This window comes from Phragmites australis, chromosome 8, assembly GCF_958298935.1.
Source record: "Phragmites australis chromosome 8, lpPhrAust1.1, whole genome shotgun sequence".
NCBI lineage: Eukaryota > Viridiplantae > Streptophyta > Magnoliopsida > Poales > Poaceae > Phragmites > Phragmites australis.
Window position 1 is genome coordinate 18126509 of NC_084928.1, and position 27647 is coordinate 18154155.

The following is a 27647-nucleotide window of genomic DNA, read 5'->3' on the forward strand; positions in this document are numbered from 1 at the left end:
CCTCCGCCGTTCCGGTGCCCGCCTCCGTCGGAGCTGCAGGCGGGCTCGTTTCTGGTCTCGGCGCCCGCTCTTTCTCCGTCGCAGTAGCACCTGTGGCCGGCCTACGGGAGACAAATGAAAAATGCCGAAGCTTAGTTCGGGCCAGAAATGCCCATGGAAAAGCAAGAAAGGAGACTCACCGATACCGCCATTTGGCCGTTGGGAGCCTGATGTCCGGGTCCGGTGCCGTCGGTCCGGACTCCTCCCGCCGCCTCTTCCGCTGGGGGCTCGGCTGAACCGCTGCGCGGGCCTCGGGCGCCACCGTGCGGGCCTCGTGTGCCGCCGCGCGGGTCTCGGTTTCCGCCATGCGGGTCGCGGGCGCCGGTGCAGGCCCCATCCGCACCAGGCGCGGCTCCAGCACCGGAAATGCCGCCGCTGCCGTTGGCGACGGCAGAGAGTCCGGCACCAGGATCAGGGCCCGGGGATGCTTTCCCCGATCTCCCGGCGCCACCTCCTCGACGACTTCAGTGGCGCCCTCCTCTCTGGCACGGCGGCTGCTGCTTGCGGTGGCCCCGTCGCCAGCCCGCGCCGAGCTAGCAGTAGTCTCCTCGCCAAGTAGCTCCTCTAGCCCGGGGAGTTCGGAGGCCTCGGGACTCCGGCTCCTTGGCCGGTCCACAAGCCCCTGGGCGTCGAACTCCGGCAGCCCCGCCATAATGGCCACCCGGTTGGGGTTAGCGCAGAGCGCCATCTCCGGCCACGGGAGCTCCGTCCGGCCCATGTCCTCCGTTCCGGTGATCACCCTTGTCATCCCCCGTAGTTCCGCCTGCCCCAGATCCCAGCTCACGCTGATCTGGGTCCTGGTGATGTCCTCCGGCCCGGTATAGAACCAGCTCGGCCGGGCCCGCTCTCGCAAGGGCGCCAGCCGACGGCGCAGGAAGTCCACGACCACCATGACGGAGGTCAGCCCGGACTCGCGCAATTCCAGGATGCGCTCCAGCACCGGCTTCAGCCTTGCGTCTTCCGGCGGCGACGCCTCCCACGTCGATCGCCGAGGCTCCGCCGCCGCCTCCGGTAGCTCGAGGCGCTCATGGGGGTCGACGTCGACGAAGAACCAGTCCCGTCGCCACTCCTCCCACTTGCTGCGCAGCACCTGGGGAATGTAATGATCCCCCAGGCCGTCCCGGAGCCGAAGGTTGCAGCACCCCGCGACGTCCGCCGTGGAGTGCCCCCTCTTCTTCCCCACCGGCCGAAGGACGAAGAAATGATGAAGCAGCGTCGCCGACGGCATCACCCCCACGAACATTTCGCAGAGATGCGCGAAAGTCGCCAACACCACCACAGAGTTGGGGCTTAGGTGCACCAGCTGAATGCCGTACGTCTCCAGCACTTGCAGGAAGAAGGCGGAGAACGGCGGCACCAACCCCGCCGCCACAAAGGAGGTGAAGAGGATGGTCCACCCAGGGACGGTCATCGCCGGCGTCAGGCTCGCCGGCCTCACCACCACAGCACCTTCTTGCCCCTCCGGCACCAGCAGTTTCCTGATTTTGTCCGCCGCCTCCTCGTTCCTCAGACGAGACTCCGGCAAAATGCTATCCGAAGCCTTGTCCCGGCGTCCTCCTCCAACCCTCGTCATCTCGGCAAAGATGGAAGGTGCTTTGGTGGTGGAGAGAGAGAGAAGGAAGAATGCTCCAGTCGCTTGAGAATTTTCTAAGGGCTTCGGAGCACAAAGAAGGCAAGAGCACAAGTGCGAGAGAGCGTAAAGAGGGGAACGGACCGATCCATTCCCCCTTTTTATATCTCAAAGTTCAAAAACTGCCACCCAAATGGTTCGCTCGGCGAAGCGTCGCCTCGATCGACGCAACTGCCAGGCGAATCTCCCGCCGATCGCGCGATGTCAGCGGCTGCCAGGCGTATTTTCCTCGATCTGCGCGGCGACCGCGCGTGCCGCCCGTATGGTCATCAAACCCTTCGGAAGTTGTGTGGACACGCGTACACTCATTTTCCCGTTGGGGCATACTTGAGGTCTGGGTCCGCAAGGGCCACCTCTCGAAAGCTTGCCACATGGTGTCTGCGCCAACCTCGGCCTCGGCCGCGACGAAGGGCCCATTCGCAGTCTCCGTCCCGTCGCCTACCAATGGACCCGGGGGCTACTGTCGGTGTATTAGGAACCAGGGGTCCCTGAATCCCGAGACCGGGCCGGCCATCCGCCACATGTCACCATCCCGCGAGGTCCACCCTGCAGGATAAGAAAAAACTAAGTCCCGGGGGAAGGTGCTCGGGGCCGTAGCCTCTAGGTTCCCGAGCACCCCAGTTCCCCGATGATCCACAGAGTCCAAGTACCGGGAAGGAAGTGCTCGGAAGGTTTCTCACTTATCCTCGAGTACTGTAGTCCCCCGATGATCCAAACACCGAAGTACTCGGGAGAGAGTGCTCGGTGCTGCACGTGGCAGCCCCCGAGGACTCGGTTCCTCGAAGGTCGCACCGAAGTACTCGGGAGAGAGTGCTCGGGGCTGCACGTGGCAGCCCCCGAGGACTCGGTTCCCCGAAGGTCCCACCGAAGTGCTCGGGAGAGAGTGCTCGGGGCTGCACGTGGCAGCCCCCGAGGACTCGGTTCCCCGAAGGTCTCACCGAAGTGCTCGGGAGAGAGGGCTCGGGGCTGCACGTGGCAGCCCCCGAGGACTCGGTTCCCCGAAGGTTCGCGCAAGATCGTCCGACGACCCGAAGGGTCCCATCGTCGGGGTGTCAGCCAGTCAAAGGCCCAATGCCGCATTTAATAGGCACGCGCGGCCTGACATCCTGACATTCTCAGCTGCCCACGCCCCAGTGTCAGACCCTGCCATGCACTGGCAGGGGGGCGTGGGTCCATTAAATGCACGGGTCCCGTCCCGTTTCATCCGGGTGCCTCGGGATAACGTTGCCAGAATCGAAGCGCTCCGCCTGCCACCCTGCCCTGGCAGAAGAACAAGACAGGGTGGGCGCACCGGGCACCTCTGAGGCTGCCCGGTGGGCCCCCATAATGGTGCCCGAGGGCATCCACAGTGGCGGGTGGTCGGATGCGCGCCGCATTTTTCCACCGCCCCTGTCACTTCGCCAAGACGGAATGATGACGCCTTTCTCCGTGGCACCTTGGCACTGGCACCCCCTCTTTCCCATTCAGGATATGTTGAGGTCGGCGCGCCTATAAAAGGAAAGGATGGAGAACACGTAAAAGGGGTAAGAAAAAAAGAAAGAGGACGCAGACGCTCGAACCAGCTCAAGCCAAGCTAGAACACGAGAGCCTCAAGCTCTCTGTAAGTGGCTCTCTCTTGTAACCAGATACATCCTTGAAGAATTCCCTTCAAGGATAGATATAGCACTCACACAGGAGTAGGGTGTTACGCCCCCGTGCGGCCCGAACCTGTCTAAACCCCGGTGCACCCATCTTTCTCGCACTAGGACGATCATCTCCCACCAGCCACTGCATTTATTTCCGTTTCCCGCTTATTTCCCAAACAAGCTCGTTCAGGATCATCCTCCCGGCCGAATCTCTAAAAAGGGGTCTCTCGGGATCCCTGCGACAGGAGTTCACCCTCCGACAAATGTCCTGGGGGCAGTTCGGGAGAGGAACCCGGGCACCGTAGACCGCTTGCATCATTTAAGGCTGATCGTCGGGGTAGTTGGCTTTAGCACTTACCTTACTCCACATGCCGATCTAATGGTAAGGTGAGCCGAATACCTTCGCAGCTGTGGCTTTGTGGGTCTGAACATCGACGGTGTGAGCTTGCGGGCTTGTAAGTGGTACTAGTTTGCTCCGGGAATAGTTCTAGTACCGCCGCACCGAGCAATGCATGATCCACATGGTTGGGGCTGGTTGGGAAAGGTTGTCACGAGTACCCCTTGTGTGCACTTTAGCAGGTGGCACGAGCTGTACGATCCTCGTGTCGTGGGTCCAGTAGTATCCCTACAGGTTGTATAAATAGTTCGAACTGCCGCGCTCTCGGTTATGAGCATGCTATTGTTTCATTTGCACCTGGTCGTAGAGTTCTTGTATGTGGTTGATGGTTCCGATATGTAGTTGATGGTTCGGTTATTGTGGTGGTGGATGAGTTGGTTTAGTTTACTTATATGTTCAAGTATGTATGTTACATTTTTGTTGAAGTTTCATTTATGTTCAGTTGGTTATTGCAGAGTGGAATGGCCTGTTTGTTTAAGTATAGGTGCTCACACATATATGTCTAGGTTGCATACCACATATGTTTTACTTAACCTTATGGCCTATCCTTGCTAACAGCTCAATGCATAATCCTTGGAGTCGGAATATTATATATCCATATTGTGTAAGTCTTGCGAGTACCTTTGTACTCAGGGTGCTGCCCTTAAGTTGTTGCAGGTTCTACTGCTACCGAGGATGATGCTATCATTGGCTACTTCGTGCCTGCCTATCAGGGTGGCGGGCAAGAGTAGTGTATCCTACTCAGAAGGTGGCGTGTTGAGGCGGTGCCTAAGGGCATGCGGCACCGTTCTCTTTTGTTGTTTATAAGTTTAATTTTCTGCTGCGTAGTTGTCGGAGGGTTAACTCCTGTCGTAGGGATCCTAAGGGACCCCTTTTTAGAGATTCAGCCGGGGGGATGATCCTGAATATGTTGCCAAAGAAATAAATGGGTGTAAATGCGATGGCCAGTGGGGTGGAATGATCTAGTGTGGAACGAAGTAAATGCACTAGTGTTTAGACAGGTTCGGGCCGCACGGAGGTGTAACACCCTACTCCTGTATGGATACTATAAATGCCCTGAGAACATCCCTCAAGGATGTTGCTGGTTACAAGAATGTTTGTCTATCCTAGAGCATGAGGCTCCTTGTTCTTCGGTCTGTGTGTATCTGTTGGCTTTTGGGTGCTCTTGGTCTTCTCTTCTCTTCTCTACCCACTTCCTCTGGGATTGCTCAAAGATTTTTTTGCGTCTGTTCCGATATTGAACCTGTCTTTGTCCGTGCTACCGGCTGCTTTAAATACCCGCCGGCAGTAGCGTGCCCCGAACGGGAGGGCACGAGTTCCAAGGTACCATAAATGGAAAGGGCGTCATTATAGCCTCTATGCGAAGTGACCGGGGGTGAAAAATGCGCCCCACGCTCGGTCATCCGTCACCATAAATGCACTGGCAATGGGCACCGTGGAGAGGGCCCACCGGGCAGCCGCAGAGCGGCCCGGCATGCCCGCCCTGTCTTGTTCTCCAGCCACAGGAGCGTGGCAGACGGAACGCCTCGGCCCTCACGACGTTATCCCGAGACGGGCCGAATGGCACGGGATGGGACCCATGCATTTAATGACCCCACGCCTTTCTACCAGAATGCGGCAGGAATTGACACCGAGCGTGACGGGAGCAGTTGGAGGTGACAGGCCACGCGCACTCTTAAATGCAGCCTCAGGCCTTTGACTGGCTGACACCTCATCAGTGGACCCCTGTGGGGGCTACTTGTTAGGGGGCTTCCTGGGTCGTCAGGGAACCGATTGCTCGGGGGTCACTGTTCACCTCCCCGAGCACTCTCTCCCGAGAATGCCCTTCCTTGGTCCTCGGGGAACCGAGTGCTCGGGGGCTACTGTTCACCTCCCCGAGCACTCTCTCCCGGGCACGCTTGTACGGATCCTCGGGGGACCGAGTGCTCGGGGGCCGCTGCACGCAGCCCCGAGCACTCTCTCCCAGAACTTCCTTCAGTGGGTCCTCGGGATACCTGGGTGTCCAGGGGGCTACCGCTCACGGCCCCGGGAACACTTCTCCCAGTACTTAGCTTTTCTGGTCGTCGGGGGACTTGGGTGCTCGGGGGTCACCGTATACCTCCCTGAGCACTTTCTTCCCGGCACTTAGACTTCACAGATCATCGGGGAACTGGGGTACTCGGGGACAACTGACTGTGGCCCTGAGCGCCCTCTCCCGGGACTTAATCCTTTTTACCTTGCGGAGGAGACTCCGCAGGATGGCGCCACGTGACGGATTGCTGGCCTGGCCTCGGGAGTCGGGGACCCCCGGTTCCTGATTCACCGACAGTAGTTTTCTGTGGTTAGGAGTTGAGGGGTTTTGTCTCCTCCTAGTTCGCTTTTGTTGTAAATTGCTGAAATTAGTTGCATGCTTAATACTTATAATATAAATGTTTATTACTCGCTCTTTATTAAGCTATGTTGTGATGTACATGTTGGAAAGCATGTGTTCCGATCCTTGGGCACAAAATACGTGCCGGACTACAGGGATAATATTCTGGTTAATCATCGAGGTTGTGATATGAATAATGATCCTCCTGGTGATTAATTAGAATATTATTTGGATGGTTCCTTGCATTTCCTCCTAGGACCAAAAATACTCCTGAGAGGGTCGAACCGGATAGTCCAAAGACAGGAACGATCGGCATAGAAAAATGAATCAGCCCACGCGCCGAGTTCCTTCCCGGTCATTCGAGTACCCTCAAGAGATCCAGGTCAGGGAAGTGGTCGGGGATGCAGGCAAGGGATAGACAGGCACTGGAGACTCCGATCTCGAAAAGATGGTCTCCGATGGTCTCGCGAATTCTCTGCTCGAGACCACCTGCCTCCTCAGAGGCCGCCAGAAACCACTCGATATGACCGGTCACGGTGTTCCCAGGGGTCAGACAAACCTGGACACCGGCGGACCTAAGCAACGAGTCAAAAGGGGTAAAAGCTCGGCTGAGTTGGTCGTAGAACGCCACTCGCCGCTCGTCGCTCTCTTTGGTCAGAACACACTAGCTCTCGAGGATCCATCTAGGGAACCAAAATTCCCTCAAAATTCAGTGTCTATTAAGGTTTCTCTCTCCCACGATTCTCTCCCTTGCGCACGCTTCCCTAATTTCTCTCTCCCACTATCCTTTTTCTATGGACGATTAACCTCCCCTCGGGATGCGGTTTTCTGGGCTAAACCACGAAAGTGGATCGTATCGCTGACCACTCCTCGCGTGAGCTCATGTACACATAGGGCCCAAGTGGTTCGATTGGGTCCAGCTACGACCATTAGACAAACTGTTCAGTCTACCGTATCCGCGAAGGAGCTTGGGGGCTGCTGTCGGTGTAAAGAATAGAGTGGGGTCCCCTCGCAGATGGACCACACCGGTAAGATGTCAGCAGGTGTTGTATGCCACGTTTGTCCAGAACCATGGCCACCCCACGTGACCAGCCAGCGACCGTGCGACCAGTCAGCGACTACGTAACCAGGCTCTCCGACCAAGCTCCGCGACCAGTCACCTGGTCGCAGGAGCAAACCCCGTGACTAGTCTCCTCTGGTCACGGGGTAGGTATATGTCTAAACAGTCTAATCACAATAAATGATTTTTCACTCCAGTATTTCCCTTCCCTAGGTCCTCTTTTTGGTCGTCCAAGGTGTGATCGCCGCAGAGTTGTCGTGTCCCGTCCCATAGCATTTAGGTGCGTAGGCATGTCAGGAGATTTTTTGCAGGTGCGTAGGCGGCGCGTGGGGACGGGACAGGGTAGTCCAGGCGACCGGGATGACGCAAGCGGTGGAACGTTGGGACAAGCTCTGTAGCGCCGTAGAGCAAATTGGATACGTCTGCTCTTAGTAATGATGGGCCTAGGTGGGAAGCTCTAGCTAGGTCTGGGTCTATGTCTTGACTCATGTGTAAATCATTTCTCCCTCTGATATATAAAAGGAGGAGTACCATGCTTGTAAAGAAGGCCTAGAGGCGAAGAAGGAGAAGAAGAATGCTGGGCAGGAACACCATTTTGCAACCAACTTAGACTACAAGAAAAGAATACACAGGATTAGGGCTATTACCCTAAGGGGGGCTTGAACCTGGTTAATCCTCGGTGTTCTTGAGTTGCACATACACAAACAGATTCAGTAGACACTACTCGAACAAAGATCACGCACCTGTCATCCGATACACCCCGGAATCACTGTTAGGGATTTTTACCCCTAACACTCTAGTTGCAACATGATAGTCTAATGTGGACTAGTTACAACATGGTAGATATTCTAGTTACAACATATTGAACAATATAGTTACAACATTGCCGATTGCAATATTTCGCAACATTGTCGAGTGAGTATTAGTTACAATATGGTAGACACTCTAGTTACAATATAGTGAACACTATAGTTACAATATGGTAGACAACATAATTACAACATGTGTTGTCGAGTGTGGACTAGCTACAACATAGTATACACTCTAGTTACAACATGCTGAACAATATAGTTACAACATTACCGATTAAATATTATCATAATTAGTTACAATCAGTCAATCTGGTCAGGTAAGTTACAATCTCATTATGCATATAGTTGTGACTGCTCTATAACTATAGTTGCAATAGATAGTTGCAATCCATATATGGTTGTAATTATTTCAAAGTTTGTCAAAGCATGTCCATGATGGATCTAGTTTTGTTAAGCATACTTTTAAGTAAGATGCTACAAGTGGTTCGTTAATTGGAGTTATGGTTTAGGAGAAAAATTGTTTAAAAAATTAGAACGGGAGTATTAGACAGTTGAATTAGAGACAATCGAGTTACAATATTTAGAACATCATAGTTATATAGAGACAGTCAAGTTATAACATACTGAATAACATAGTTACAATATGGTAGACGCTCTAGTTACGATAATATAATTACAACATATTAGACACTCTAGTTATGACAATGCAATTGTCGAGTGAGTACAACACGGTAGACACTCTAGTTACAATATGGTAGACACTGTAGTTGTAACATGATAGTCGAGTGCGGACTAGTTACAATATGGTAGACATTCTAGTTACAACATGCTGAACAATATAGTTAGAACATTGCCGATTGCAATATGGTCGCAACATTGTTGAGTGAGTATTAGTCATAACATGGTGAAAACTTATGTTACAATATGGTAGACACTATAGTTACAGCATGTATTGTCGAGTATGGACTAGCTACAATATGATATACACTCTAGTTATAACATGCTGAACAATATGGTTACAATATTGCCGATTGCAATATGGTCACAATTAGTTACAATCAGTCAGTCTGGACAGGTAAGTTGTAATCTCGCTATGTATATAGTTGTAACTGCTCTATGCCTATAGTTGCAATGGACAATTGTAATCACTATATGGTTATAATTATTTCAAAATTTGTCAAAAATCCATAATGGATCTAGTTTTTGTTAAGCATCTTTTTTAAGTAACATGCTTCAAGTGGTTCGTCAATCGGAGTTGCGGTTTATGAGAAATTGTTTCAAAAATTAGAACAAGAGAGGAGGTGGGATGGTGGGTTTCTTTGACCAGCCTTTGACCATGCATGTGGTTGGCGCGCAGGGAGAAAAATGGCTCGCTGGGTTGGTGCGGGGAGAAAAATGGTTCGCTGGGTTGGCTAGGCGCACCAATAATTAGTGTTTAGTCTAGACACATAATATATATACAATATATATACACATACTTAACAGGTCACATGCCCAATTTTACTTAACAGGTCACATGCCCAATTTTTAAAACTATGGTACCAATTAGTTGGCACTATGACAGCAACTACTGTTGAATACCATTTCAACAGTAGTTTCCCCTTTATTCGACACAGGACAAATTACTATGCCCTGAATTACCGTGGTCGTCCAGAATTCTAGTCACACATATAGTAATTATTAATTATCGAAAATCTGAGTACAACAACAAAAGTTATGTTTTAGAATCCTAGTTTATAGTTCAGTGTTTATCGGTCAAATTTGTAAATAAATGATACATAAACACCATAACAATATAACTAAAGGTTACACTTTAGCATAGGCATACATTCTAATTCGTACTGAAGTAATATTTCATGGGGGATTCTGGTACCAATATTTTTGCCCAGTAAAGAATTTTATCAGTTGAATAACAATAATGGATTTTATTAAACTCCATGGTTGAAGCAATCATTCATCATTGCAAATTAATTATCAAATTACCATAAGACAACTACTTATGTCTTAACCGAGAAGCACGATACATTCAAGTGATTTGTGACTCCGTAGAGTTTGCGCAGCTTTACCAACAGGATACCCATAACTTGATTGGCATTGGGATAATGACGTAGTGATACTGTTCTTGAGTTATCGCTTGTACCCGACTGGTGAAAGGTTATCTCAACTGTCAGGCCATATGCGACCTCCAGTACTTAGCTCTTGACTAAGTTGTTACTAAATTATAATTATGGCCACTATTGAGCGGTTCCAGAAGATAACCTCTTATACCTGGTTGGTCATGCCTTTTGGACTTCCTTGAACTAATCGGTGTACCTTTTATATCTATTAGTTGGTCATCGGCTAACTGATGATAGGATTTGTGTAGGAATGAGCAAAAACTGATCAAACCTAATTAATTGGTGTTGCTCGGTTTTGAATTTCAGCAAACTAATATAACCTAATAAGCTGAATTATTACACAGATTCATTATTTTTTCACCTTTTTATAGGTTTTCGAGATATTATATTCATAATGTTCAAGTCAATAAACAAAAATATATTAAGTCTACATGCTTTGTGTTGACTAATAGATTGTGCAGGTAACACAATTCATATATATAATTTTTATTTAATTTATGATTGTGTAGGCAAATCTTGTACTTTGTTGAATATCTTTTGAGGCAATGCAAATTCAATATTTATAATAAGGTTGACACTTTTAAGAAAACTGGTCGACTTAACCTAACACCCACCTCTAGTTTTGTGAACTATCATCAAGAAGTACACATTTATTCTGCTGGTTTTCCATGCCACTCGTTTAACTTGTACAAAAAGCTGTAGTTTACAACTCCCATAATTGCAAAAACAAATTTGTGTAAAATTTAAATGGGACATTACCTCATCATTGTTTACCTACCTGTACGATAGTAACTTAGTAATTCTAATATTTTGTAAAAAGAAAGTTGAACATTTTGCTGTTATGGTTCCGATTGGTCAGAACACACTGGAGTCTGGTTATTGTATGCATGCCATCAAAAGATCAAACAAGTCCAATCATACTTCATTTGGATTCACTGAAGTTTCATAGTAGCAGATTGATTTTCAGTGTTGTTAGCAGGTAAACAATCTTCAAAGCTTTGCGCAGTTGTATTTGACTGGTATTTGTTGTACCCTTATGGCCTTTATTATGCTCTTTATTTGTACAAACAAACAAATGTGATGATTCTGGAGTTGTTTTTGGATTATTAACTTCTAGTATATGGTTACTATTATTTATTTATGTCATTAATTCTGCTTGTATAGGTGTGAAGACATTCATGATATTGTTTTAGATATGCTGTTTTATTTTCATTTGATTTATAGAACCTCGCATATTTGTTTGCAGATTCCTTAAGGAAGAATGGAACTACCTGAATGAATATGTTTCTTTAGAAGAATTTCCCTTACGAGAAACGGTGTGGAAGAACCTTCCTCGTAAAATTGAGAAGAAAACAATCGAGGTAATCCTGGGCATTTCTTCCCTTTGAAATTTTTTTTTTAAGGATAACTGGAGAGTGATCCCTTGAAGTGCATTACTGCAGTATGTGTACTAGGGGTTAATCCTTACTTGATAAAATGTGTGTATTTAGTAGCAGTTTGCAATGGTCTGTCCATTTCTAGGCTGTTATTTAGACATGGGGATGGCTATGGTAGAAACAACATTATCTACAAAATGTTTCTCAACCTTTTCGTCCCCATGTGTTTCCACCTTCTATCCTCTCCAAGTCCACTTGTAAGTTGAGTAGTGGGTGGTGGAATACACATAGGTAACTTAACGTACACAAAATCCAGAAACTAGTGGATGCAAAGTGCACAAAACACAAACACGTGTAGCATAGGTTCTTTTTGACATTTCTCTTGAGAAAGATACATCAGACCCACCTGTCGTGTCCAAAGTTGCATATTTTTCACATGTCCTTTTAATTTTGATGATATATCACATTTGATACCAATTAACAACAGAATTGTTATTGCCTTCGGAAAATTGTTTAGAAGCAACCGAGTGGTGAATTCTTTTGTATAAGGTCTGTTCAGGATGAACAACTGAAACTCTATACTACAGTTTATCCACGCTAGTAAGCAATTGAGTTCTAAACACAGCATGCATATAATATTGCATCAATTTACAAAGTGCAGGGTTTTTTTTTTGTCATTTTGAGATGACAAAGTCCAGGTAGTGGTGATGGTGATTACATTGTCAATTGTCAAAATTAATATAACACATCTTTTTAAAATGGATATCATCCTTTTTATATGCATGTTGAGATCATCTGGATTTGCCATGGTGTTATCAGTACCCTTACACCCTTTACCTTTTGTTGCCAGGTGCCACAGCAAGAAAATGATTATGATTGTGGCCTGTTTGTGCTGTACTATATGCAGCGCTTTATTCAGGAGGCACCTGAAAGGCTTCAGAAGAAAGACCTTTCTATGGTCAGTCACCATTTGTTAATCTCTCCCATTTTGTGCTCTGCGTGCTTGTCTATTTGCAGAGGGCACGCTGGCCTGTCCATGGATGTGTGTGACTTCTTTCTTTACCTTTTCTGTTTAGTTTGGCAAAGGGTGGTTCCGTTCGGAAGAGCCATCTCATCTTAGACATGAAATTCGCCATTTACTTTGCTCGTGTGGGGAAGCTGAATCTAAGAATGATGCGACGGAGCTGCTGTGTGGGGAAGCTGAATCTAAGAGCGATGCCACTGAGCTAACAACGTCTAAGCACCTGTCAGGCAGTTGACGTTGCAGTTACAAAAGTTTCTGCTTCTTTTGAAGAAACATGTAAAAGTGATTAATGCTGCCACAACATGCTAACAGCTGACTCTGATTTTGTTGTAGAGAGGACAGATCGCAGCTATGGACATTGTAATCGCCAGGTTGTTGGCTTATGCTACATGAGGAGGAAACTTGAGGGTGCATGTATATAATCCGGTAACCCCTAGTGCGCAGAAAATACCATTTATAGTTCAGCTGTGAACCTGGTAGGCCAGCTGCCTCCCAGGAAAATTTCTTCTTCGAACTTTGAGTTATTTTGTGAGACTTGTTCACCGTCGCCGCTGACTTGTGGGTGGGTACAAAGGCCTCCGGCTACTCGAGCAGTGCCTTCCCGTCACCCATCTATGTGAACCGCACCATCCTGTTGCCGGTGTCTTCTCACCAGCTGAGATGCTGCACCCTCCTAATGCCGTGGGGATAGAACATCTCGTCAGAGGTGGCCAAATTGGCATCCTCCTGCCCTCGTACCCTACCCGTACTGCATGTTCCGGTGGAAGAGCTGGTTCATTGGCGGCCCAGCATGCACGACAAGGGATCAGCGACAGCAGGAGAGACAACCAGCCTCCATAGGGCAAAATGGCCACTTCATGGCTTGGGAAGGGGAAGGTGACGGTGATGGTACTTCCCAAAGAACCAAGCCCTTTGAGGCGGCATTTGGTAGCCCCTGATCTTTGGGGTGGTATTTTGCGCCTCACACTCGTTTGCGACGGTATTGTACAAAATATAACTCAACTTTGAAACTTGACTGGAAATTCCAGATCGTATAAAATGATGACAATCATTGTGTTAGCGCCGACGCTGCCCGAGATGATCACCGGCGATGATCGCACACAAAAAACACACGCGAGAACTCAGTGGTTTCTTCTCCGGAAGACTTATCACTTTTCTTATTTTACTCAATGCAATATATGCAGGATACATGGGCTGATCACCCGATCTTCCCGGCACGCCGCACATGGTGCGTGACGCGCCGTTCTTCGCGGCGTCGCCCGCAACGTGCCCGCCGTGCGTGCTCGTGGCGAGAAACAAACTCCAGATGATTCGGGACGCGCCGTGAACACGCACGACTCCATCCACACGCGACCCGTTTACATGCATGTGTTCTAAACTTAGACAATGCAACTAATGCAACTAGATTATGCTAACATTTCACCCCCTTAATCTTGTTGCACCTTGATCACATTCAACTGCTGGCGCAGCTCGATGAACTTCACCCTGCCCAGGGCCTTGGTGAGTATGTCCGCCAGCTGCCCGTCCATGCCAACATGATCGATGTCCACCCTTCCTTCAGCAATGCACTCTCTGATGTAGTGAAACCTTGTGTCAATATGCTTGCTCCGGTCATGGTGCACCGAATTCTTGCTGAGCTCGATCGCCGACTTGTTGTCCACCAGCAGACTGAAAGCCTTCACACCAGTCCCCATCAAGTCTGCCACGAGCCTGTTGAGCCACACCCCCTGGCACGCTGCTGCCGCTGCCGCAATGTACTCAGCTTCACAGGAGGACAATGCCACTACCTTCTGCTTCTGTGACATCCATGAAATCAGGCTCGACCCAAGGAAGAAAACCATCCCAGTCGTGCTCTTGCGATCATTCACATCACCAGCATGGTCACTGTCGCTGAATCCAACCAGCGGCACCTCCTGCAATTTCTGCTTCTTATACACACATCCATGACGAAATGTACCGGCCACATACCTCACTATGCGCTTCACCAGAGCCCAGTGCTCCCTGGTGGGTGCCTCCATGAATCTGCTCGCCACGCCCACGGCATGTGCAATGTCAGGCCGCGTGTTCACCAGATACCGCAAGCTGCCGATGACACTACGGTACCTGGTTGCGCCCACCGCTTCTACAACACCGGCCTTCTTCACCTTCAGGCGCTGCTCCATTGGAGTCTCCACAGCATTGCACCCAGTGAGCCGACACGACTCAACAATTTTGGCCGCGTACGCGCTCTGGCAGAGAGTGATGACGCCGTCGCTCTGCTTCACCTCGATGCCCAAGTAATAGCTCAAGGGACCAAGATCGGTCATCTTGAACCTCTCCATCATCTGGCGCTTGAAGATGTTGATGTCGCCCTCGTCTGGTCCACAGATGACCAGATCGTCCACGTATACTCCGACGAGGAGGAAGGAGTTGTTGCCGTCCCGTCTGTACACCGCGTGATCCAGCTCATTGCGCCTGAAACCGAGCCCTTCAAGCTCCAGGTCCAGACGCGCGTTCCACGCCCGTGGTGCCTGACGCAGCCCGTACAAGGCTTTGTTCAGTTTGAGCACCTTCTTGCATTGTTTGTCATCGATGAAGCCTGGTGGTTGATGAACGTACACCTCCTCCAGCAGATCACCATTCAAGAACGCGGATTTCACATCCATGTGGTGAACTTGCCAGCCGCCGTGCGCCGCCAACGCCAGCAGAACGCGCACAGTCTCCATGCGCGCTACAGGGGCGAACACTTCATCAAAGTCCACTCCCTGGCACTGTGCATATCCCTTCGCAACCAGGCGAGCCTTGTGCTTCACAATGTTACCAGCTGGATCCCTCTTCACCTTGTACACCCATTTTAGCCCGATGGCCTTGCCTCCTCTCGGCAGCTCTGCAGGTGTCCAGGTTTTGTTCTCCTGAATTGACTCCAGCTCCGCGTTCGTGGCGTCGCGCCAGCACTTCTCCCCCAGCGCCTCTTCAACACTCGACGGCTCATCAGCTGCCAGCAGACACAGACCACTATACTCAAAATCAAGTACCTGATCAGTTGTCTCTTGCAGATTGGTCAGTGTGCGAAAACGGAGCTGGGCGCCATCAGAATTCAGCATCTCCCCGGATGGTGGCATCGCAAACTGAATGCCCGTCGGCGTAGCAGGATTGGCGTGGGGCGCGTGTGGCGTCGTCGCGAGAGGCAAACCCTGTGGCGTGGCCCTCGCGGTAGGTGTGGACGAAGCTGACGGAGTCGATCCAGCAGCACCTGGCGTAACGGCTGCTGCCGAATCTGCTTCACCGCCTGCTGTCGGACGACCAACAGTGGTCATGTACTCCACCACGAAACCGCTCGACGCCGCGCCTTGTTCTTCGCCCACGGCCTGCCAGTTGCAGGCTCGCTTTTCGTCGAAGATGACATCCCGCGACACCATCAGCTTCTTCCCCACCGGATCATAGACCCGATAGGCTTTGCTCCCCGGCTCGTAGCCAAGGAACACTCCCTGGATAGATCTGTCCGAGAGCTTGGACACCCCTGGCCCCAACTTCTTCACGAACGCCGTGCAGCCAAACGTGCGCAGGTGTCGCACACTCGGCTTCCTACCATACCAGGCTTGGTACGGCGTCACACCTTGAAGACTCTTTGTCGGTGCGCGATTGAGCACGTACACCGCGGTCTTGATCGCCTCTCCCCAGTACTCGCCCGGCACAGCCATACCCTTTAGCATGCACCGAGCCATCTCCACCACGGTTTGATTCCGCCTCTCCACCACCCCATTCTGTTGCGGGGTGTATGGCGCGGTGGTCAGGTGCTCGATGCCGTTGTCGATGCAGTATGCGGTGAAGCCTCCGGAGTTGAACTCCCCTCCACGGTCAGTGCGCAGCGCCCGCACGCGTTCACCACACTCATTTTGAGCCATGACAACGACCTTCTTCATGTAGTGCAGCGCCTCATTCTTGGACACGAGCAGCTCCACCCACATAAAACGACTGAGGTCATCCACCACGAGTAGGAAGTACCTCTTGCCGCCTGGTGTCACCGGGGTGATCTGCCCACACAGATCAGCATGGAGTAGTTCCAGCAGCCTTTTTGCCCTGAACGACGTCGCCTGTGGGAATGGCGCGCGATGGTGTTTGCCCAGAACACACCCGTCGCACACCTGCTCGACGCACTCGATCACCGGCACGCCATCCGCCATCTCCTTGACCCCGAGGTCCCGCAACGCGCGGAAGTTGAGGTGGCCGTAACGCGCGTGCCATAGCCACGCGTCCTCGCCCATCCTGGCGAGCAGGCACACCGGTGGAGCCACGTTCAGCTTGATGGTGTATAGCCGATTCCCGGCCCGTGACGCACGAAGCAGCAGCGCGCGTTCCCGATCGAGCACGCACAGGAACCCGTTCTCCAGCACGACCTTGCAGCCTGCTTCCTCCAATTGACCAAGGCTAATAATATTACTCTTCAACTTTGGAATGAAGTATACCTCGGTCATGACCTTGTGCTGCTCGTGCCTCCCTTCAACGATCACCGATCCGAGGCCACAGATTTCCACCAGAGACCCGTCCCCAAACCTTACCGTACCCCGCACTATCTCGTCGAGAGAGATCAGTGCAGAGCGCCGCCCCGTCATGTGGTTGCTCGCACCCGAGTCGAGGTACCAGGTGTCGTCGTCGCACTCGACGGGGAAGACGCGATCCTCTTGAAGGTGAACAGCCTGCGACGTCGCGCTCGATAGCGCAACCGTCGAAGCCATCAGTAGCGCCGGCTGGTCCGCCTCCGTCTTCGCGAGGTGTGCTTGCTCCTTGCGTTCTCAAGGTGGATTCAAGCACTCCTTGGCCCAATGGCCGTAGATGCCACAGTTGTGGCACTTCCCTCTGCGACGCGGCGTCCCCTTGGATGTCAGCTTGACAGCGGTGTCGCGGCCCTCGGCCCGCGCTCCGCTCTTTGCCTTTGGCGGTTGCCTGCTGGTCTTGTTGCCGCCGGGGGAGGACTCGGACCACAAGCGGTGTTTGTGCTTTGCCAGCCAATCCTCCTCAGCGAGCATGAGCCTCCCCGCCTTGTCCACGATCTGCTCCGGAGTGTCGTCGAAGCGTTCCTCCGCCGCACGCAGCCTCCCCACCAGCTCATCGATTGTCAGTGTCTTGAGATCCATGAACATCTCAATTGACACCGCAACCTGGGAGTACCGCTTTGGCACGACACGAAGAAATTTCTTCACAACACGTGTTTCATCGAGTGACTCACCGAGCGCCCGGATGCTTGCGGCGAGCCCAAAGATGCGCAAGGTGAAGTCGTCGACCGACTCCCCTTCCTTGAACGCGATCATCTCGAATTGCTTGAGGAGCTTCTGGGCGTTCACTTCCTGGATGCTCGCAACGCCCCTCCGCATCGTCTTCAGGGCCTCCCACGCCTCCTTGGCCGTCTTCTTCTCGCTCAGCAGCAAGTACATCTCGGTGGGAACACCGCGCGCGAGCGCTGCCATCGCGAGCCGATCCTCGCGCCGGTCCTCTCCACCTTGCTCGATGACGTGCCAAAGGCCCATGGCTTCCAGGTTGATCTACATCAACCAGCTCCAGTCGTTGTAGTTTGTGCGCGTCAGCATCGGGAATACCAATGCCGCACCCGCCTCCTTCACCACCCGCTCCACCACCACAGGCTTCAATCCGCTACCGCCGGCGCCATCATCGTCGCCGAACTTGGACGCGTCCGTCTTCTGGCCGCCCTTCTTCGGATCAGGGCTTCTGCTGCGAGCCTTGGGAGGTGAGGTCGACGACGTGCGACTGCCGCCGCTGGACATCTCCAGCTGGCAGTGGTTTCTTCAACCTGGGAGCTCTGATACCACGTGTTAGCGCCGACGCTGCCTGAGATGATCACCGGCGATGATCGCACACAAAAAACACACGCGAGAACTCAGTGGTTTCTTCTCCGGAAGACTTATCACTTTTCTTATTTTACTCAATGCAATATATGCAGGATACATGGGCTGATCGCCCGATCTTCCCGGCACGCCGCACATGGTGCGTGACGCGCCGTTCTTCGCGGCGTCGCCTGCAACGTGCCCGCCGTGCGTGCTCGTGGCGAGAAACAAACTCCAGATGACTCGGGACGCGCCGTGAACACGCACGACTCCCAGGAAAATTTCTTCTTCGAACTTTGAGTTATTTTGTGAGACTTGTTCACCGTCGCCGCTGACTTGTGGGTGGGTACAAAGGCCTCCGGCTACTCGAGCAGTGCCTTCCCGTCACCCATCTATGTGAACCGCACCATCCTGTTGCCGGTGTCTTCTCACCAGCTGAGATGCTGCACCCTCCTAATGCCGTGGGGATAGAACATCTCGTCAGAGGTGGCCAAATTGGCATCCTCCTGCCCTCGTACCCTACCCGTACTGCATGTTCCGGTGGAAGAGCTGGTTCATTGGCGGCCCAGCATGCACGACAAGGGATCAGCGACAGCAGGAGAGACAACCAGCCTCCATAGGGCAAAATGGCCACTTCATGGCTTGGGAAGGGGAAGGTGACGGTGATGGTACTTCCCAAAGAACCAAGCCCTTTGAGGCGGCATTTGGTAGCCCCTGATCTTTGGGGTGGTATTTTGCGCCTCACACTCGTTTGCGACGGTATTGTACAAAATATAACTCAACTTTGAAACTTGACTGGAAATTCCAGATCGTATAAAATGATGACAATCATTGTGTTAGCGCCGACGCTGCCCGAGATGATCACCGGCGATGATCGCACACAAAAAACACACGCGAGAACTCAGTGGTTTCTTCTCCGGAAGACTTATCACTTTTCTTATTTTACTCAATGCAATATATGCAGGATACATGGGCTGATCACCCGATCTTCCCGGCACGCCGCACATGGTGCGTGACGCGCCGTTCTTCGCGGCGTCGCCCGCAACGTGCCCGCCGTGCGTGCTCGTGGCGAGAAACAAACTCCAGATGACTCGGGACGCGCCGTGAACACGCACGACTCCATCCACACGCGACCCGTTTACATGCATGTGTTCTAAACTTAGACAATGCAACTAATGCAACTAGATTATGCTAACACATTGAGCCTCCAAGTCGATAGCTTCAGAATCTGTATGTAATCCCTTGAAGCTGGATAGTATAATAAAGATTTTTTGGAATAATATTATTTTATTGGAAAAACACAAAAATATTATGCAATATGAGAAAACTGTAGAAATAGGTGCCAGTTAGCAATACGAGAAAATTGCAGAAATTCCCCTGAAATTTCTGGCCACATTTTGAGCATTTAAACTGATTCAAATGAAAAGTGTTCAACTATAAAGTTATATATATTGTCGATAGGTATAATTTTTATATAAAGATCATCTACATTCAAGATCATATGAAAAAATTGTGATTTTTTCTTTGAATATCATCCGCAGGACACAAAATATGTCGGTAACTGATATGCCGATCGGAGCTCTTCTCACTTCTATATGTGTGCCAAATTAGATGTCGGTACTTCAATTACCGATAACATCTTAGTTGGCAATTGGAGTGTCGACTGGCTTCTGTTTCTACAACTTTCCTAATTTGAAAAATATTTTTATATTTTCCTAATGGAATAATGTTATTTAAAAGAATTCATATAATAAATGTGTGTTAAACATTTGGTTGAGGCGTCCCTAGTGGGATCAGTCTCTTAACTGGTTCGAAACCTTCGTTGGACTAGTGGTAAATATTTGCTCGAGTCCTATTGTGGTATTGTGTGGTGGACCGGAGCTTTGGTTTTTGCTGATGGCCGAAGCTCAATAAACTACCAGGAAACGGATCTTAATAAACCGGATATTTAAAGAGTGGAGTTTTGGTGTTTGAAGATCTAATGCTTCAAGCATGTGTATTCCAGATATGGCTTCACGATAGACCTGAGTATCTCCATATCCGAATAATCGGATCCTTTCCAGAAACATTTGGGATGAGTTTGAATTTCAAGTTGTGTAATGTGAGAGTGGAATGAGCACTTTTCAGGTTCCAAAATATGTTTTTGGACCAGTCCATGAACGGAGTACACATTATAGGAAAATGTTCTGCTTTCGAATTTGCAAAAAAAAAAAAAGTGTAGAATACATATATTCTGAGGCCGCTCGGCCTCTACTGTTGTGATGAACTATGTGATGTATATCCATGTAAGACTCTGCTTATGATATTGTAATATAATTAATATCTGATTGTGATGCTATTCTGTTAGAAATTTATATATTAACTACTAATTCAGGGATTGATACGAGATGCATAATAAAACCTTAAAATAGAGGTCCGACAGTGCCTGTTTTACTTTCTAGACTTTAGCATAGCTATCCTTATATGCATTTTATATCTTTTTGTTAATGTATGAAAATATAAATTATTGAAGATAGATATTAGAATACTTATATATTTGTTGAATCCCACCTGACTAACAAACAACTTTCTTGCGGGCTTAAGAAATATTGGTATTAGATTTTTTTTAGACAAAAATGTTTGCAGTATTAGATGATTGCGAAGTAGACTTGAGCAAAACCTGGGTCCCTAACTCTCTATCAGGCCTAAAAACCCTTGTCCAGGAACTGGCCTAGGTGAACTATCGAGCTTGGAAGTTTCAGGCCGGGCTCAGGCTCATGCCATGCCACTCGGTGAAAGTTGAACTCTAAAAATTTAAAAATGCATTTCAGGCTGGCCTAGTTCATTTCAGGCCAACTGCATCTTTTTAAGGAAAGCACAAAATTCATTAATTAACCAAGACTATCAGGCCTGATTTTTTTCCTAATCACACCAGGCCTAGTTTGCTCAGGTATTGCAAAGCTTTCATATAATCCAATAACTAGTCACGTGACCGTGCATTGCAATGAAAACCCATATACATCATGAAACAATTGTACTTTGCACCCATATACATCATGAAACAATTGTACTTTGCACACTAACCATGTCTCAAGCACATTACTTTGCAACAATGAAACTTATGAAACATTCCAACATTTTATCAATGTGTAGCAGACATCCAGCAATTATTCAACAAGTTATCCAGCTCGATCATGACTTCCACCAAAACTAACTCTCTTCATGAGATGTTGATGACTCAAAAGAAAAAGACGCCCAACAAAAAAATGCGAGTTCAATATGGTAGTATAATACCGACAGTGGTTAAGGTGAATGGGAGAATGGCAAGCGGGGTTGAAGACGGGGAGGCGACGGAGGCAAGCTCAGGTTTCAACTGACTTGCATTATTCCAGTATATTTCTGTAATATCTGGGTCAGAAGTCTATGAGAGCTGCAGTAAACAACTGCTTCTCGATGGTTAACATTGATAGTGGCAGACACTTCCAGATACCAACACGACAAGGTAGGTTATTGACTCTATCATATAGCATTTGGTAGTATGAAGTTGAGTCTTCAAAAACTACAAAAAGCATCGACTCTAAAATCTACAGCTTAACATACAAAATATTTACATCTGAAAGACCAACAAACAGTAAAAGATATTTGCACCCGACAAAGATGCGTGTTTTCAAAACTGTTAACTTTCACTTCAATGAGCTTCTGCGTGCCACAAAATGTGCCGTGTTGTTTCAAACTCAAGCCATCACTAGGCTGAGGGCAGTGAGTCAGCTGTTACAGACAGCGGGGATGCAGAAGCCAGTATTCTTTTCTTCCCATTGCCATTTTGACAAAAGAATGGATACCGACAAGGGCATTATTCACTGAGATGCTTGAAACCTGGGCAAACCAAATATGTTCTCATCGTCATTTTACGAGCAGAAAGGTACAGTTACTTGTAGTCCAGAGCAGGTCTGTTCCATTACCAACCTTGCTCCATTACCCTCTTGCAAAGGGAGTTGAACCAATCACGAGCGTTGTAAAATATGGTTATTGCTCTAAAATAAAATGATGATAGATGGAATGAATAATGATACAGCATTACAGTTTGTGCAACTCTTGATTGGTTATACTTGCCTGTCGAGAGCAGAAGGAGCAGGAACCTTTGTCGACACCGTGTTAGGATGGGGGTCGGAGCTGGAAGTATCGACACCCTGAGTTGCTGTCTGCTGAAGAGTAGTCCCAAGCTCGTCAAAAGCTGACTGTACAACAGAAGATGGCTTGACTAAGTGGTGCTAATTAGAGACGGTCAGATACGGAGAGTCCTTGAAGCTAAGAGGTCCAGTGGTCAGAGGTGATGACAACGAAGGAAGCACTTGTCTCTGAGAAGTCCTGAGGTAGAGAGAAGACTTCAGTGGTGAAAAGTGCTAAAAGAGGAATGCCTGACACCAGAGTACTCAAAGAGACCATCAACACTTCCTTGGAGAGGACTCGGGGCCAAAGCTGATGCTGAAGGTGCAGCTGGAACCTGAAGACCTATATGCTGAAGTAGGAATGAGAACATCCAAGCATTATTCTCCCTGTCTGTCTGAAGCGCTGCAAATATGGTTTGTTGCTGCTGCTAGAGTGACTGCATGAGCACCATCTGTTTCTCCTACTGGCGAAGCATATCAACATGAAGCTTCGCCTGTATCTCTGCCTGGGCTGCCATTTGCTGCTACATCATTTCTTGTTGCTGCTGCATTTGCTGAAAAAGGAGTGTCATCTCTGACAGTGGTGCAGTACGAGTCACTGAAGGAGTCATCTCAGGTGCTGGAGAGTAAAAATGTAGTATGTGGTGCAGCCTGAGAAGAACCTCCTGCCTCGACGTAGTGAGACCTAGCGACTAGAGGGAAGTACTCGACATCCTCTAAGTCATTGTTACTGTTGCTATCCACATCAAAGATGTATTGTGGTAGCTCTGCCTCGGCCTCTGTTAGGGCCTGGTTTTGAGCTGCTTCTCTCTCCCTCTCCCCAACTGGGATCTACTCTTGAGCGTGAACCATGGCATGCAGACCATGGTGTCTGTTTGTGGGAGCACTAGGGATATACTCTTAAACTAAGTAGGGGAGTCCTTGTAGGTCTTAAAAAACTCAGGATACCTGATCACGTGAGCAAGCAAATGTGAAATAAAGTGAGCATATGGCTGCTGTCTAGCCAGAGACATCCCTTCTGCTATGGCATCCTCAATCTCACAAAGAATAAGGTCTACGATATCAAACCCTAGTGAGTGAGGATAGAGAGGATTAACCACTGCTGCAAACTGGTGATAGCCTCTCCATAGCTGATCCTCGATACCAAACTGCGTCTCAGGGCCAAGTGGATGGCCTTCGCTTCAAGTGTCAACATGTCTAGCAGTCTCAGCGATCCTAGAGCTAACGGCTACCTAAACAGTGGTCTGATCTCCTCATCAGTGGGAAAGACACCACCAACTAAAAGATGATGAGAGGGCTTGGCATTCGGATGAACGACCTCGTGAAGAAATTTGGAACTCACTTGAACCCCTAGAGCCTCAAGTATCCTATTCCTGTATAATCTGATCTGCTCTCCCTGGAATATGAATTCGATGATGTTCCTCCTTGGTGCAATTCACCTTGTGGCATAGAAGACTCTGACCCACTCCGACAACATATATGTCCACACCTATGAGCAGAGCTGTAAGATCCGAGATGGTATCGAAGTGCTGCCTCGTCTACTCCCCCTGCAGCCAACTGCATATAGTGTCAGTTGAGCATCTTGTGCTGGCTCAACTTGACCCTCTTCCTGAGATAAGAGTGAAAGAAGCTCTCCTGCAGAATGGTGTAGAACCTGTGATCTATACCCTCATCTCTGACCGGGGAAAAAATCATCACAAACCTTAGTTTCTTGATCTTTGGTGACTTATAAGAGTTCAAGTCATGCAATTGATTCTCTCCCTGAGGCTGAGGCTGCTCTGACTGTGGGTGCTCCTCCTCCTCTATCACGGGATCCTAATGAGCCCTCTTCCGACTGCCTAACTGGCCGGAAGGCATCGAGCCCAACCCCACGGTAGAATGAGTGCAGGTGGACCGACGCGCTGGAGTAGTGATGTCTCTATTCTCAAAACCCCACTGAGACTCTGCTGCATCTACGGCGGCTATAGCACGATCCATCTCTTTCTGAGCCTTTAACTTATTCTTCTTCGACTGCTCAACTGCCTTGCCCTTCCCCTTGGCACTGCAATCACGACTCATATGATAGATAGACATATTACATATGGATGAGCTAGAGCGTCGAGTTTTAGAAATTGACAAGAAAAAGACCTAGATTGAACCCTAAGCATGAGTTGATATGAAAAAAACAGGATGAACATGCTACAGATTCAAGTTTGTGACAAAAGGCATTGATCAATTTCTGAGTACTGACTTGAATTTGAACGAATTGATCAAATTTCACATGAATTTGAGGTAAAATTTTAGCAAATTGAACAAATTTAGAAATTGAAGCACAAAAATTGATGATCATGATCTCAATTCATGACAATAGGAAGGAATTGCAACACATTGTAGCAAATTTGCACTAAATTGATAAAAAATTGATGAATTTTGAAGCAAATTTGCTAGAGAATTGTTCTAGGGTTTGCAAAAAAACAGAACCAGTCGAATTCATGCTCAATACTGCGAAATAGAGTGAGAAGATGGCGGTGAGGGAGGAGCTCGATGGACGACGGCGCTGGACAACGGCAGAGGTGGCTCTGGTGTGGCAAACAGCGGTGCAAGGTTGGTCCACGGCGACTCAGGGTGGCACAACTGTTGCGGTGGAGCGGCAAAGCAGGGAGGCGACCGGTGGAGTTGGGCGGCAAACCTCATCGATGGTGGGAGGCACGGGGGAGGCGAGGCAGCCAGAGGCAAGAGGAGTATGTGTAGTGGCATGGATCGAAACAGAGAGAGAGCTGGCTGAGAACGAAAGCTGATGTGATAAGTGGGTCCCGCTAAAATTTCAAACACCGGAAGGTTCGGTGAAGCTTAGGTATAGCACCGAACAAGGCACCACACAAATATATGTGGAAAGCATGACAAATTTCAGTCGAAATCAAACTTATGCACCGGATGCTCTGGTGATAATATATTGAACATCGGACAGACCCACCGGATAACCTCTCAGAGATTTTTCAATTCTAAACACTGGATTAACCGTTGATTCTAAACTCATCACCGGACATACAATGTTCATCTTGCTTGTTGTGGAAGACCCATTAGATTCCAATTACATTTTATCTTGAGTTCCTCTCTTCTAGAATCCATACTTTATTGCGGGTGAAGTTGTTGAGTTCTTCTTGCATAACCATCACCTAATCCGGATCCTTAAGAGCCCCATCTACATGTGTGAATTCCAAGCAAGATACAAACGAGTAATGCTCATAAAATGAAGCATATTGATGAGGGTGAGTTTGTAATTCCCTAGATGGACTTCTAATGATCAAGTCAATGGGATAATTTTTGAAAATATGCTTATGCTTCACTTGTAATTCTTGAAGTATATCTTGCGGTGGTGCAATATCTTGAGCTTGAGCTTCCTCTTGAGAGATATGGATATCATGTGATGGAAGTGATTGATCATCCTTGTTCTCATGTTCATCAACTTGAGGCGCTATGGAGATGTGTGGAGTGGAAGTGGAAGTGGAAGGTACATCTTCATCATCTTCCTTAGGCTTGATATTCCCAATTGTCATATTCCTCATTGCATCTCTCAAGGGTTTGTCATCTACATCATCACAAGAAACACCTTCTCCTTGAGAGCCATTAGATTCATCAAACTCCACATCACATGTTTCTTCAATAGGACCGGTGGTATTGTTGAATACTCGATATGTTTTGGAGTTAGATGTATAACCAACAAGAAAACTAATATTGCAACAATTTTTAAACTTTTCTAGGCGTTCTCTTTTCTTGAAGATAAAGTACTTACACCCAAACACTCGGAAGTATGAGATATTGGGTTTCCTCCCAATGAGAAGCCCGTATGACGTCTTTTTCAATAGTCGGTGGAGGTACACTCGATTGGATGCAGGACAAGTCGTGGGATTGCTTTCACTCAAAACTTCTCTGGCGTACCATATTCATCCAACATTACTCTTGCAAAAGTGATGAAGGCCTTGTTCTTCCTCTCCACCATGCCATTTTGTTGAGGGGTGTAGGTTGATGAGAACTCCTTGATGCCTCTACCATCACAAAATTCTTCAATGTATGTATTCTTGAACTTCGTGTTGTTGTCATTCTAGATCTTCACAAGTGTGGTCTTAAATTCATTTCGAGCCCTCTTTACGAATTTCTTAAAGATCCTAATGGTCTTACTCTTGTTATCTAGAAAGAAAGTTCAAGTGTATCTTGTATAATCCTTAACAATGATAAGGCAATAGAGATTACCACCAAGACTTTTGTAGGTAGTTGGTCTGAAGACGTCCATGTGTAGTAACTCTAAGGGTCTTGATGTAGACATCATAGACTTGTATGGATGTGAGCTTGCAACTTGCTTCCCTGCTTAGCATGCGCTACACAACTTGTCCATATCGAATACAACATCCTCCAAACCAACTACCATTCTATTCTTGAACACCTTCTTGAGTTGGCTCATTCTAATGTGTGCAAGTCGACGATGCCAAAGCCAACCCATAGATGTCTTGGTGAAGATACAGCTAATCAAGCTAACTTTACTACAGGAGAAATCCACAAGATATATATGTCCATGTCTAAATCGTTTAAAGATAGATCATTATACTTCTTGCTAGTTATGATAATGTCAGCATTACTAAATAAGCACGTGAAGCCTAAATCACATAGTTGAGCTACGGAAAGCAAATCAAAACTAAGAGATTCAACTAAAAGAACATTAAAGATAGAAAGATCATTGGAGATTGCTATCTTACTCAAACCTACCATATTTTCCTTAGAGTTATCACCAAAGGTGACTTTACCATGATCTCCATCATTTTTGAGTGAGGTGAACATCTTTACATTTTCGGTCATATGTTGTGCGCATCCACTATTAAGCATCTAATGCTTGCCACCGGCTTTATATCCAACCAAGTTTGGTACCTTTGAAGTGAGACACAAGAGCCTTAGGTATCTAAGTTTGCCTTGGAAGCTTGCCCTTAGCTTGAGTTCTAATGAATTTAGCTATGACTTTTTCACTCTTAATCTTATGCAATATGAAATGATGATCATTGAAAGTGGACTTGTATTTAGAAGGCAAAATAGGGAGGGGTTTAGTAGGAATTGGACACTCGCTTGTGTGGTTGTCGGTGACTTGACAATATTGGCAATATGAACCAACTTCCTTGATGAAGTAATTCTTGATCTCAGGTGTCTAGATGACCTTTTCCATTGGGTTGGGAAAGCATCCAAGGCCTCTTTTGTTCTAGTACAATGTATTCTTCATGAGAATTT

The 27647-nt window shown here is 48.4% G+C and overlaps 1 protein-coding gene across 1 annotated transcript in view; it reads left to right on the forward strand.

Annotated features, from left to right (window-relative positions):
- LOC133927637 (ubiquitin-like-specific protease 1D) overlaps positions 1-12810 on the forward strand; it is a 41781-nt gene extending 28971 nt beyond the window's left edge. The window contains exons 8-10 of the mRNA XM_062374086.1: positions 11277-11391; positions 12257-12364; positions 12483-12810. Of these exons, the coding sequence (XP_062230070.1) occupies positions 11277-11391; positions 12257-12364; positions 12483-12665 (406 nt within the window). The 3' untranslated portion in view covers positions 12666-12810. The remainder of the gene's footprint in view (positions 1-11276; positions 11392-12256; positions 12365-12482) is intronic.
- Positions 12811-27647: the final 14837 nt, after the last annotated feature.